Below are 14,407 nucleotides of genomic sequence, written 5' to 3' on the forward strand. Positions count from 1 at the left end.
TGGAGATGACAGATGGAAAAACATAGAATCTAGAATAACTTAATATATGTGTGTGTGTGTGTGTGTGTGTGTGTGTGTGTGTGCGCGCGCATGCGGTTACACTACAGTGTGTTTAGATAATCAAAGGGTTATTAAGTGAATCTACCCACTTTTTCCCCACTGCCCTGATTCCAAATGACCACATTACATTTGCTATTTAATAGGGTGATTTATCAATATCACTCAATCAATAAATGTTTTACAGATGCAGAATTCAAGCTTTCAAAACACTTTCTTTTCTTTCAGGCTTCTCATATTGATAAATGGGTTTTCCCCTGCAGCCACAGGCTTTCATTTATTTCAATACAAAGTAAAAATCTGTTCCCATACACTAAAACTTAATTAAGACAGGTACTTTATCAATGTGAAAAGCACTGACTGGCCCTGAGAATGTATTTTCTCGATGTGCTCCCCAGTCAGAACCTTTTGTGAACCCGGTTTGGTTCACAAAAATAGATTTGGACTATTGTGACACCCTTCTCTCTGCCTCCAATAAAGTTCTTGTCTATTCTTAATTAAATCTGGCCGACACCTGGGTCTTCATCTGAGGCACTCAGTGGGTCTAGAAAGTTTCTGTTGGAAAAGAATTACTTGCAAGTCATAAGATCCTATTGCACATGGGCTCAAAATTATCTACTGAAGTTGAAACAGTTGTTACACATTAGAAATCTGCTGTTCTACTACTGTCTAAGCTCATCACACGCAACTAATCAAATGGACCAAGGCTGTGTTTCAAATATGGTGCCAAATGCTTATAATTATAATCTATTGACATTTGTTGGGCTTTTTGCTTAATTTGTCGACAACTACCAATCAAGAATTGGAGCTCTAAGGTTTAAGATGTATGTGAATAAACTCTCTAGTGAGTAAGGAAGTAAATAAGAAAGTGAATTATAAGGAAACACATAGTGAAAATACTCCAGGAAAATAATTTAAAGTTAGCAAAAATGACAAATCTCTGTCATTGCGACACCTGCATTTTTTTTTTTGTCTACTCTACTGTGCTTGGGATCACTGCCCTGTTACATTACCCAGTTTTGGGCAAGCCTTAGCTCTCAGACAGCCTCACATTTGACTCATGAATATTTTGGAATACAGAAGAGTTTGTGGTCAACTCAATGACTGAAAAATCTAAAGTTTTGTGGTTTGTACAAATGCAACTTTGCAAATCTAAGATGTGCTGTCATGTTATTTTAAGAACAAGCATGGCTTGTTTGTCTTCCAAACAAGCCATGCTTGCTTGGTACTTTTCTATTTGTGCCCTTGGGAATTTTAATATTTAACATGCTAACTGAAGCCTGTAGATGAGTTTGAAATGTAGCTTTTAATTTTTCACTGGGCACTGCACAGTCTGACATCTGACATCCATTCCTGGGAAAATTGAGGCATTGTTTTAATGTTCCAGACCAGCCAAACCCAATACTGGTTCTCCCAGAGGTGTCTTCCTATTCAAAGGGAGTTTTCCTTTCCAATGTTTCCAAGTGCTTGCTCATAGAGGATCATTTGATTGTTGGGGTTTCTTTCTATTTTTGTGGGGTGTTTACCTTGCAATACAAAGCACAATGAGCTGACTGTTATTGTGATTTGGTGCTACATAAATAATACCGAATATAATAATTTAATTTTCTAGACATGATCACACTTGCTGATGATCAATTAATCAAGAGTATTTGATTATCTGTACTTGGAGGCTGATAACTCTGTTAATTCCTATGGAAGCAGTAAGGGTGTACTTGCAGTAAGGTTTCACAGTCCTGTGAAACCTTTTTTTTTTTGCTTTGTACACACAAAATTAAATTCTTGTGATAATTGCACCTGGCAAGAAAAATAAAATAAAACAACTGTCTTGATCGTTAACAGAGACAAACAAATTGTTCAAACTTTGCTCTCATCAACCACCAACTGGCATTCCCCACCAGGCTATGTTTACTCTAAATGAAACAATGGTATTATCTCTGATTGAGAAAGTGAGCATCCCTGGAGAAAATGATGCTGCAACATATTCCTGCAAATTTATGAAACAAAAGTATTTTTTTGGTTTCACACTATAGTTCAGCTGCATTCTGGGAAGCTTTATATGGATAATAGTGAGCATCAGACCAGACATTTGCATTACCCATGCAAAATATAGGATTTTAATGGCTGTAAAAGCAGTGCCAAATAACTCAACTTGACAGTGCACGTTAAATGATTGCCTAAGACAACTGTTACTGAGGTTTTGAATGAGGCACTGTATTTAATTTGGGGTTTGTTAAGAACATCACTGCCTCCCTACATATACTTGTGCTCATTAGATGCAGAGTAGACAATGCATTGTATATTCATCCTCTAAAGACTGAAAACTTCACCAGAATATTGATTAGGTATGTGGCTGCTTTGTGTGCATACGTCTGTTCTTTTAAGGTATTTCTTTCTACTACGGTGATCTTGCTTTCTAGTGGGATGTCTTTTTTAATATTTGTCAATTTTATTGGAATCTTTTAGGTCTTCCATAGTGTTCTGAAATCGAAAATAGCATATTTGTGTCAGGCATCAGGAGTGGATTTTCCAGTTAAATCATTCCACTATATGATGAACAGAGTAATAACCGGAGGCATCCTCTGATGCTTTAAACACCACCGCTTTACACTGTGTTGGAGATTCCTTTCTGATTTCAGACTTTTTTTCTTTTTTTACCCATACTGTAGTGCAGGGATAACACAGTGACAGATTTGAACCTGTCAACCTTTCCTGCTTTGAATACAGAAATTTTAGGTGGAAATGCAAAATGGTTCCTACTGAGTGCAGGCTGGAGCTTTCATGTTCTCACGGTGCCTACGTGGCTTCTCTCTGAGTATTCCAGCTTCCTCCCACAGTTCAAAGACATGCATGTTAGGTTAACTGGTGATTTAAATTAACTGTAGGGATGAATGTGAGCACAAATGCTTGTCTGTCTCTCTGTGTTAGACCTGCAACAGACTGGATAGGATCCTGGGATAGGCTCCATAGCCCTCACAACTCTGAATTGGGTATGTGGAAGGAAATAGATGGATGATAATCAAGATTTTCTTCTTCCCTTTCAGTCAGTTCTGCTGACCTTGCCCAATAGTTGTCATATTAACATGGGTTTGGATTTATGAATAATGCTTAGCATGTAATAAAACAAACGCAATAAAGTAATACTTTTAAGCAGCTGGAAGTTATTAATGTTTCCTGGCATGTTGCCTCAAGCTGCGATAAGACCCTTTCCACAATCACTGCTGTAGAAACTAGATTTATGTTCATATTAATGGCTTTTGGCTAAAGGCTGCACCATGCTTTTTCAAGCATGACCCTGGGAAGGCAGAAAGAAACAGACTTTGTTGTGTTTTTATTAAATGTGCACATGCTGTTTATCTTCATACTTCCCGGTACGTGTAGATACATACATATTATCTTTTACTGCAAATAACAACATCATCATGGCTTTTACTTCAGCTTCCAAGTATAACATCTGAAATAAAAATATATACTCTGGAAATAAATATTAACTCAATGAATATCTGGTCCTCACGGTCAATTCGTAGCACTTTGCAAAATTAATTTTCTATATTCTTTGGACTGCTTACATAAAAAAAATTATATCACTATTCCAGAGGCATATGTTTTCCTTCCTCCACTTACATAAAAATACATAAAGCTCTTTTCCTTTGAGACCAAAGTTATCAGAAGCAATGCTGCCTCCAGAACATGATTAACATTTTCTGTTGATTATTCTTCAAAGTCTTAGATCTACCCTTCGTATGTGTTGGCCTGGAGGGGTTGCCTGGCTGTACACATAGACGAACACACGTTTAAACCACTCTTTTCTTGGACTTTGATGTCTAAAGCAAGGGAAATCTAGTCTGCAGGAAAATCCTAAATAAATAAATAATAAACATTTTCAAAAAGCCCCACCAAAGACTGGATCCAGGTTTGATTCTTGATCTTTATAACAGACATGAAAAACTAAATACATATGTGTCCTTTTTATCTATTTACAGTAATGGAAGTGTATTATAGAAATTTGGTGTATAGAAAGTATACGTATCTTCAACAAACTTGGATTATTTCTATTACAACCCTGTTATTTTGAAGTTGCGTACTGCCATCTGTTGGTCATTTCTATATTTCAGAAAATAGCAGCTGATTCAGATTCTATTATGGTTTTGCTTCTATCTGTGTAGTGATGAGCATATTATTGATTTTATTTATTATTTTTCATTGATTGCCAAAAGGGAAGAAACTAATCAACTAAGCCAATAGAAATCCTTTTAATAAAGCTTAAGAGTTAAGAGGGTGACATCAGCTTTGTTTTCAACACATTATTTTAACTATGCTTTTAAAAAAACATAGGAAAATCAACCCAGCGGTGTTTATCAGAGCTAAAACATCTCTATGATTTTGTCTCTGTTGTTTGCTCAACATCACACAGTAAGGTGACAGTTTGACAGGAAATGCCTCCCTATTTCAAGTTTTAGTTCTGCCTTATTAAAAGGCAGGAAAATATGAGCACAAGAAAATAGCAAAGCTGTAAGGTGTGATTTGTCTTTAGAAAAAGTAATAAAGGAAGAAATGACCGACACACAAATACAGAATTGTTGATAATTTCTGGATGAAAAGTCAATTAACAGCTTCTGTGCTGAGGCTTGTCTGGCTCAAAAACTTTTATATGAAAGCTTTGCTGTTGGGGTTTTTTTTTTTAAATCACTTCTCATCTTCATTGTCATAAACTGGTCGCTCAGATGTGCAAATTGGACCAACGAGACAGATTTGTATTGCAAATGTGTGATAAGAGAATTTAAGGTTTTGATGCTGCAACATGAAAGTAGCTGGAATGAGTGTATGTATATATTCTTGCACTTATTCTCACTGTGAGGACATTTCATTTATCAATGAAGATGAAAAGTTTGTGGGAAATTAGATCCAGCATTGTTTTAATTGCCCTTTCTCACATGTCGCACACAAGAGGAGATTACTACTGAAATGTGAGGTCGCTGCCAACGCAGAGCATGCAGAAGGAAGGACAGACTATTCTCACATGGCCACAATCAGACATCACACAGACTTTCTGCTAGGAAGCTGGCAGGTTAAAGACAGTTTAATGGTCGATTCAACTCATTATGACATTTGCATTCTAACAAGCATCACCATGACTGCAGTGCATATGCCAAATCAGGTAATGTGTGCATCGCTTACCTGGCAGTGAGGATGTGGATTTGAACAACCCATCATAGCACCCTTATTCTCGAAGATCTAAAAACAACAGCAGCAACAACAACAACAACAACAACAAAGCAGCAGAAGTTAACACAGGATTTAGATAGCTGTTCTTATCTAAACAGCATGCATTTTCTGGGCTGGATTGGTTGACACCAAGTATGAGTATCTGAGTATTAGGTGTTATATGAATTTCTATATCTAAGGAATTATGACAAAATGCTGAACTGAAACAAAAGGTGTATTTTTTAGTTGGGTCCAAATAAGTGTACATCCTACAAATGAACAAAAAAAAGCTTCCAAAAATATTATTTAATATTTGGCATGTGGCACATTTGAAGTTAGACATCTTGCCCATGTCCTGCTTTATTTGAAACAGCTGTTTGAATTTGTGAATTTGACCGGAGGCGTCATTAAAATTTTATGTGATCCAATAAAATACATATTAACGTGAAAAACTAGAGACGGCAGAAAATTGAAGGATTTGTGACAGGGTAAAAAGGTTAGCAGTTACAATTTTAGATGTATCCAGCCCTGGGAAAAATAAAATCAATAATGTGACTGTGTTTGTGTGTGTGTGCGTGTCAGAGAAAGTGAGAATATTGCATACCTGAACCCATGGGTAAATAGTGCCTAGTTCCTCAACAAGCTCCGCCCACTTGTCTATCACGTTTACAACCTCTTCTTTTTTCATGAGAGGGAGCGTGACGTCTGACCAGGGATGGAAACACATGACCTTACTGAGGAAGGCATTTAAAAATGAAAAAAAAGAGAAAAAGAGGAAGGAAAGGTGGTTATTGGTGTTAAAAGACTGAAACAGAATCTAACACTTGCTGAATTAATTAACCAGGATCAGCTTCTCAAAATTAATTAACATTAATAACTTAACACTGCACTACCAAAAAGAAAAACAAAACAAAAACAAAAACAAGAAAACCTATTACGATGCCTATAATAACAGCAAATTTGAGTCTTCAGAAATTTTAGCCTGCACACCAGAGGGTAATGTCATAGTGGCTTAATCGATCTTCTATCCAGGCAACAGTCTACGCACTTACAGTAGCATTAAATGCAGATAAGACGGTGGAAATGTCACTAGTTTTTTATAGGGATTTGGGGTGATGTGTTCCTTTTGTTGTTAGAGGTTCATTTAAGACACATTACATTGTTGCTGTTGCTCTTCTTGTGAATAATAAGAATTGAATGATGTCATTGTTTTAGTATAAAACAGACCCTTGCTCTGTTTTTGAATTTCCTGGTTAATTAAAGCAAAGTGATAATCTGGGGGAAGGTAAAAGTCATTGCTATGCACTTCCCATAAACTGCCTGTCAAATACAGCTACATAGCCTTTACTTTAGATTTTCTGTTGACTCTCACATTGGCAGGGCCCTGGGGTTCAGTTGAAAAATTACTGCACATAAAAGCAAAGCTGACATTTTGCTCCTTTTAGATTTAGATGAATGTCACAAACAGACATGGATTACAACTACTGGTTGAGTTCAATCTTGTTTTTAAGAGGTAATATTATAAAAAAGTGAAGTCAAATAGTCAGTGGAAACAGAATGGAATTGGTCTATGAAAAACAGAGCCAAATAACTGAACACAGAGTAATAACCCTAAAAAATGTCTGCAGGAAAAAAGAGAATGGAAATAAATGCTGATGGATATGTGAGAAAGTGAAGGTGCCATTAATGAATTGTGTATTCTTCATGTTCACTATATAAGTTAAACTACCTCACCTGGCAATAAAGTCTAAAGTCCAGATTTAAACTACGGTTCTAAATAAATAAATAAATAAATAAATAAATAAATAAATATATATATAAAAATGTGAATTCTATGACAGCTGTGAACAACTATTTGCGTTATTTTTAGAGAGTCTTCCTTTGTGCAACCAAACAAAACAACCTTTTTAAGCAACCAAAATAGCTGTCACAACTATAACATCGTATGTTACATTTAATGAGCCAGACTCCTAACGATAATAAAGGTTTATTCAGCTAAGAAAAAAAAAGAAAAAACAAAAAAAACAAAAAGCAGGTCGTGGGTGGGGGGTTGTTTAGGCATTTTAACCAACTTTTGTAAACAAACAGCACAAATTAAACATCTGACACAATGAAGCTGATAGGAAGCAAAAAGTCAGAGGATCACTGAAGATATCAGCACTTGCTATTTTATTTATATTTCCAACAGCAGTTTTTACTGTGCACCAGTTTGACCAGCTCATCAAACCATGTAGCGCAGCTAACACAACATCAAGCAACTGTGAGCTTTCTCTTTTAAAACAGTTTACTTTGGGCTCTGTTGTAAAATGTCAAAAATACTTTTTTTAATGCATGAGGTCCTGTGAAAAATTAAATACATCCGTATTGCTTCTATAGGAATTAAGGGGGTGAGTAACAGCCAGGTGCTGCTAATAAAACACGCTTGATTAATTGATCTTCCGCAAATGTAATCACCTCTGTAAAAGCAGATGTTTGGGCAGATTGCTGGCCTGAAGCATTCAGGTGTTTGTTAACACAATGCAATAATGTTCCCAGCAGTGGATGTTCCAGCAAGTTCACCCTAAGGTCAGACCGTGCAATGTTGAGACAAATTGCAAAAAAAAAACCTAAGGGGTACTTATCAGACTACTCTACATGTTAAATGTTCATTACAGCAGAATTACAAAAAGACTGAACAAGTCTGGCTTGTTAGAAAGGGTTGCTATGAGAAAGCCTCTTCTCTTTAAAAAATATAGCAGTATAGCAGGAATATATAGAAGTGTAAAAACCAACAATCAACACAACAACTGTCAAGCACGGTTTGCTTTCCAGCCACAGGACCCGGGTACATGGCAGTCACTGAGCTAACCTTGAACTCCTCTGTATATCAGAGCAATCTAGAGTCCAATCTGAGGGCATATGTCGGACATCTAAAGCTTGGGTGAAAAGGGGTCACATAACAGGACATTAGCAAATGAAAGACAAGACTCAAGGTGGTTGTAATGGTCCAGTCAAAGTAAAAACCCAAATGAAATGCTGTAGCATGACCTTAACAGAGCTGTGCTTAAACTAAATTGAGGGGTTTTTTGTTTTTGTTTTATTACTGTATACACAAGCTAGCTTTAAAGTAAATGAGTAATTAGATGGAAATTGTTGATTTCCAGAGACATTTTTTTCAAGAAATATAATCTTAAGTTACCTTAAATCTGACACAACAACAAAACCAGAACACCTAATTATCTCTTGAATCTTCCTTTTGCTTGAAGTTAAATTTAAGACAAAAAGACACCTGTACTGACAGCAAATTACACCATTAAATAACTATAATTATTGTAAGGTGTCAACTGACATTGCTTTTACTAAAAGTTTTAGCAAATTTCAAAGTCCTTCTTAGAAATATTCCTGGGCAGCTATACTTAGTTTTCCTAGAAAGGAAAACAAGACACTGTCAGATCTGTAAAATAAAGTGAGACCAATTTTTTGTCACCACAGTGCTGAGAGGGGTACTATGATAAAGTGTTAAAAACGTTCTTATTTCTTTTGTTGCACTACAGCTTTCTATTGCCTTCCGTGACCCAGATCCCCTAAATTACATTTCCAATTCTGCACTCCCCTCTAATTGGCACTGAACTTTGCTGCAGGGTACAAAGATCTACTTTATTTTTCACGTTTATTATTCTGTTAATATGGCCACAAAAGCATATACTGATCACAGATACACTAAAAGGAAAGCAGCAGCATGCTGGATGTGTGAACAAATATGAATACAACCTCACACTGCGAGAAAAATCACACACTCTCACCTAAATTGAGACAGAGGAAGAAAAGTACCCTAAAATGTACTATATTTTTTAAGTCAGTCACTGCTGTTTCTGTGCTTCATCACATTGCGAGTGTGGTAAGCAACACCTGACGGCCTCTACATCTGCCAGCACATGGGATTTAGAAAAAAAAAAAAAAAAGCAGAGTCTTCAGTTTTCAACCAGCACAATATTTTTTGATTAAATCTATTATTCAGTAGTTATGCAACTCTGCTGTCAGACAGAATCAAGCAAGAATTCCCAGAGCACAGGATTGTTTGGGAATGTTACCTTCAGACTGAATATTATTTATGCAAAAATATCAAAAAACTCCAAAGCACTCTCTATTCATATAAAATTTAAATCCCTTTATTCTTGTTAGATTTAACCTTCGAAGGCAAATAAAGTTTATAACAAAGTAGTAAAATGCATTTTTTAAGAAAAATTTTACTTTGTTCTTATAGACTTAATTTGCCTTTGAAGATGTATTTATATTATCTGTGTGGTCTTTTTTGTCTGATTTGAATTGACTTTGGTGAATTTTTGGTGATTTTGTTGATTTCTGGGCTCTTACATCTGTCCACTCTTATTGGTTGAGTTTTACTTGTGGAATTTTCCACTTTCACCTTGAAGTTTGCTACTAGTAAAACACCACTTAAAAATTTTCAACCACTCATTTTGTCTCTTATAAAGGCCTATATGCCACAACCTGTTGGAGTTTTAGGTTCATCTTTTAATATTTTACCCTGAAAGCGCTCCTTAAACCAATTTGACAATTATATATCTTTGATTCATAGCATAGCAAGAATCATGTGTGGCCAAGTACCCAGAGAGGGAAAAATGTAATCTGTGAATTTTTGAAATAGAAAATGCTGTGTATTGTATTATAGAAGTGTGCACTAACAAAGGATTTAGGTCTTTTTTAAGCTTCTCTGGAGATGTATAAATCCAGCAGCCAGTGTTTATTGAGCTGACTCCTGTTGTAAAACATTCTTCAGTTGAACTTTGTAGAATACAAGATACACCCAGGAATAGGCATTTTGAGCTACCGAAGGACATGTTATTTATCAGTGTGGATGGATTTAGGAAAATATCACTCATGCACCAAGGAGCTACAAACTAGAGTACTGATAAAACATCTCCATCTGCTGGTTGCACAAAATAACATCACTTTCTAATGTATGTACGGTGGCTTGGTGATTTTGTTTTGCTCAAGTTCAAGATGTCCTGAAAACAGGAAGCATGCAGTGCGTTGATGAACAAAATTAGCGTCATCTAATAGCTGATTATGATGAAGATGATGACAACAACGAATTAAGAGTTGCCTCAGCATGACTGCTCTGATTGCAGTCATCAGCTTAGATTTAATTAGTCATACATTTGAATGCATCATAATTTTGAAAAGGAACACTGATTAAGATGCATCGTGTCCTAGATTAAATTATAACTTACCAACTGCATATTAATTTATACTATGTATTATACATTTCATTATGAGCACTGCATTTCATACACATATAGATTGAGATATTAAGATTTGTTCTTACCAGACACCTCTTGCAGCTTTAGACTGAAATAATGGATCTTGGTCTGAACCTGAAGAACAAAACAACAATATATACTTTATCATATTTAAGTATTATAACCAAATAGCTAAAGAGCTACACGAAAGTCGAGTTTGCAAGAAAGAAAGAATTGCAGTTACTTGCTTAAATATTTTATTAAAAAGGTACTGCAGTTACTTCTCCTTTTCCTTACAGTATTTAGACTGCACTAGAACTCACCAGGGTCTGGAGCGTCAGGCTGAAGAGCGGGGAAGTCATTCTCAAACACAAAGGTACTGTCATAATCTGGATTCCCCTGGAGAAAAGCAGACAGTTGGAGAGATATTAGAAAACAGCAGACAAAAAACATTTTCTTTCAAAACCCAAGCAGAATGAGGAGTGAAGAAACCTCTTATTTGGAACTGCTGGCAATGTTACAGCGCAATTTAGCATTATGTATGATTGTTAATGTCTACAACATCAATAATAAATGGAGAGAAGAATAGATGAACTATCCACGACATTATCAATATGTTTTCCAATGGATGCCTTGTTTGTGGATTTACTACTTGTTGTGATCAGAACCAAAGAATGCTGTTCAATGCCTCTTCTCACCTTTCCATTTGCCCTTTTGTTCCCAGGACAAAGTGGGTTATTTGGGTCATATCTTGGTATGTGCTCCTCAGGTGGTCTTTCAACTTGACCTGCCCAAGGTCTCTTCATGCGGTGGGCGGACACAAGAACCCAGCTGTCCCTAAGAGGGTTGTAACGCAAGTGCTGGTGCTCTAAAGTTACACAAGACAAGTGATAAAATGTAACAAGACAATGTAATAACACACATACATTATTGAAACCACAGGCTTCAAACATAAGGCCCGGGGGCAAAAATTGGCCTGGCAAAGACTCCAATCTGGCCCCACTGGACAGTGGGGCTGATCAATTAATCGGATTTTAATCACGATTACGATCTGGGCTTTCAACGATCATTAAAAATGACTGAGCCGATTATTAGCCCCTCCCTCGTGCTTTACTCTCGTGCTGCTCCGTGTGGCAAATCGAGCGCACCTCTCTGCATTTCGAACACGTGTCACAACAATTAAGAGCAGCAGTCTCTATGGGCTCAAAATGTGGTCATAAATATTTTGTACTTGTAAATCGGTTTTGTACTTGTAAAAAAGATTTGTATGTGTAAAAAAGATTTGTGCGTGCGTAAAAAAGATTTGTATGTGTAAAAAAGATTTGTGCGTGCGTAAAAAAGATTTGTATGTGTAAAAAAGATTTGTGTGTGGACTTAGCCCAAAAAAAACCCTGCAAGTTACAAGTACGAATTTTGACCCTATTTTTCTTCCTTTAAGCTGATTGGTCAATGTCATGTCAATCACAAATTAAACAATCCAATCAGAGAACAGATGGGTTTGGCTGTCGGAGAGGCACTTTTTTGAACTGCAGGTCCTTGAAGGGTAATCTCTATATAAATATCCGATAGCAGTTAGGTCCCCTTACTTTCAGCAGCTGTTGAAAGGATAATGTTGTGGTATGTCAGTGGTTAGAAATACATTATTACTTTAGGATTAGTTTAACACAACGTCAGGGCTGACCCAGGACCATTGCTGTGAGTCACAGTGCGCAGCATAAAAGTCCTTTCACATCGGACGCAGGATGTGCTGCTAATGCTAATTGCTAACTAAAAGCAAAGGATCCAGAATTTGTTGCTGGCTGCTGAGCTCTGTGGGTTTTTGCAGCAGCTCTACCTGTACTAGATGCACCTGCTCCTTGTCGTTTTTACCTCTGACTTTATGTGAACTACAAGAGTTTGTGGGGTTTTTTTGCTAGTTCTTCAAATGTTCAAAAAAAACATGTATGCTAATTCATAACGAAGAAAGCTTTGTAATGAAGACTGTCATTTCCAAAGCACTGCCCCCCCCTGCGTCTGCAGCGCTGTTGAAAAGGCTGTGGAAGTCCCTGTATTAAACACGTAGTCCTGTGACACAAAAATCACCAAACTCGGACGACCACAGACTGTTTTCCTTCGTGGTGATGAAGGAAAACGCTGGGTTGGCATGTAAAAGGGCATTTATTCCCTTCAAAGACCTGCAGTTCAAAAAAAGCACCCCTCCGACAGCCAAACCCATCTGTTCTCTGATTGGATTGTTACATTTGTGATTGACCACCAATTCACCAATCAGATGAAAGGAAGAAAAATAGGGTCAAAATTCATACTTGTAACTTGCAGGGTTTTTTTGGCTAAGTCCACACACAAATCTTTTTTACGCACACACAAATCTTTTTTACACACACAAATCTTTTTTACGCACGCACAAATCTTTTTTACACACACAAATCCTGATTTACAAGTACAAAACTGATTTACAAGTACAAAATATTTATGACCACATTTTGAGCCCATAGGTCTCCAACCTTTTTGCGCCACGGACCAGTTTATGCCCGACACTATTGTCATGGACCGGCCTTTAAGGTGTCGCGGATAAATACAACAGAATAAAACTAAAGAAAAAAAAAATTATTCATAACACACATGAAAAGACCCAGGAAAACAGAGTAAACGATAAAAACGATAACAAAATAACGCTGAAAACCGATAAAAACCCTGAAAACTATACATTTCACACCTGAGCCTCAACTCTCGCGGCCCGGTACCAAACGACTCACGGACCGGTACCGGTCCGAGGCCCGGGGGTTGGAGACCACTGATTAAGAGGACCCGAGGGAAGCTCGGAAAGCTAAGCAGAAGTTATTTGGAGAGGAGAGTGACTGCCGCTGGTTGAAAAGAGAGGTATAAAAACTTCAGTGGTGTGGAAACATTATGGGTTCGCGGAGTCAGACGTGGATCAAGTAGACATAGTGTGTAAACTTTGCTACAATGTTGTAGCGGCACCACAAAGCAACACTGCAAAGTTCACTAAACATAGATGTTTACATTTTTCATTTATTTTTTATATTGCAAACATTTGCACTGTTATCAGTATTTGCACACTATTTTATTATTTTTTGACAATCTTTAAAGTCATTATTCAATACATTGTTGTTGTTAAATAAATATCGTCAAATAATCGAGATCTCAATTTCAGTGAAAATAATCGTGATTATCATTTTTGCCATAATCGAGCAGACCTACTGGACAGTTTTGGAAAGTGTGAAGGAAGGCATAAATCTTGGACTTTTAACTTTATTTTCATACGTTTCACAGCTTTAATAACAAAAAACCTCCCCTATGGGCCATGCTACACCAAAGGAATTAGGTAACAGATAGAAAATTAAATTAAACAACAGGAAGTTCCTTTTTGTTCAATAGAAATGTCTGGGTATTTTTTACAGTGGGTACACAAAAAAGGACATTTTCCATAAAAAAACAAAACAAAACAAAAATCTTTGTGTTTTATACTTTTTCAGTAATTTTACACATTTATTTCTTACAATTTCTTTAAATCACTACAGAAAAGGTTATTTACCATGTAGAAAAACGGTGATTTCCTTTGCCAGGAGAATAACCTCCTCCTAAACGTCAGCAAGACTAAGGAGCTGATCGTGGACTTCACTACAAAGCAGGCGAGGAATTACAAGCCCCTCGTCATCAGTGGCACGCCAGTAGAGAGAGTAGACAGTTTCCGATACCTGGGTGTCCACATCACTCAGGACCTGTCATGGTCCTGTCACATCAACACCCTGGTTAAGAAAGCCCGTCAGCGTCTCTTCTTCCTCAGAAGACTTAGAGACTTCCATCTGCCACTGAAGGTGCTCAAGAACTTTTACTCCTGCACCATCGAGAGCATCCTGACGGGAAACATCTGCACCTGGTTTGGG

General features: G+C 36.9%; 1 protein-coding gene across 1 annotated transcript in view; it reads right to left on the reverse strand.

The window, feature by feature from the left end:
* Positions 1 to 14,407, reverse strand: part of galt (galactose-1-phosphate uridylyltransferase) — a 35,794-nt gene that overhangs the window by 20,071 nt on the left and 1,316 nt on the right. The window contains exons 2-6 of the mRNA XM_085359689.1: positions 11,201 to 11,370; positions 10,826 to 10,901; positions 10,589 to 10,637; positions 5,867 to 5,996; positions 5,236 to 5,292 (exon numbers count right to left, since the gene is read on the reverse strand). Coding sequence (XP_085215815.1) covers positions 5,236 to 5,292; positions 5,867 to 5,996; positions 10,589 to 10,637; positions 10,826 to 10,901; positions 11,201 to 11,370 — 482 coding nt within the window. The remainder of the gene's footprint in view (positions 1 to 5,235; positions 5,293 to 5,866; positions 5,997 to 10,588; positions 10,638 to 10,825; positions 10,902 to 11,200; positions 11,371 to 14,407) is intronic.

This window comes from Diplotaxodon limnothrissa, linkage group LG7, assembly GCF_057381915.1.
Source record: "Diplotaxodon limnothrissa isolate DT_005_m linkage group LG7, D_limnothrissa_male_GT1.1, whole genome shotgun sequence".
NCBI classification, from domain to species: Eukaryota; Metazoa; Chordata; class Actinopteri; order Cichliformes; family Cichlidae; genus Diplotaxodon; species Diplotaxodon limnothrissa.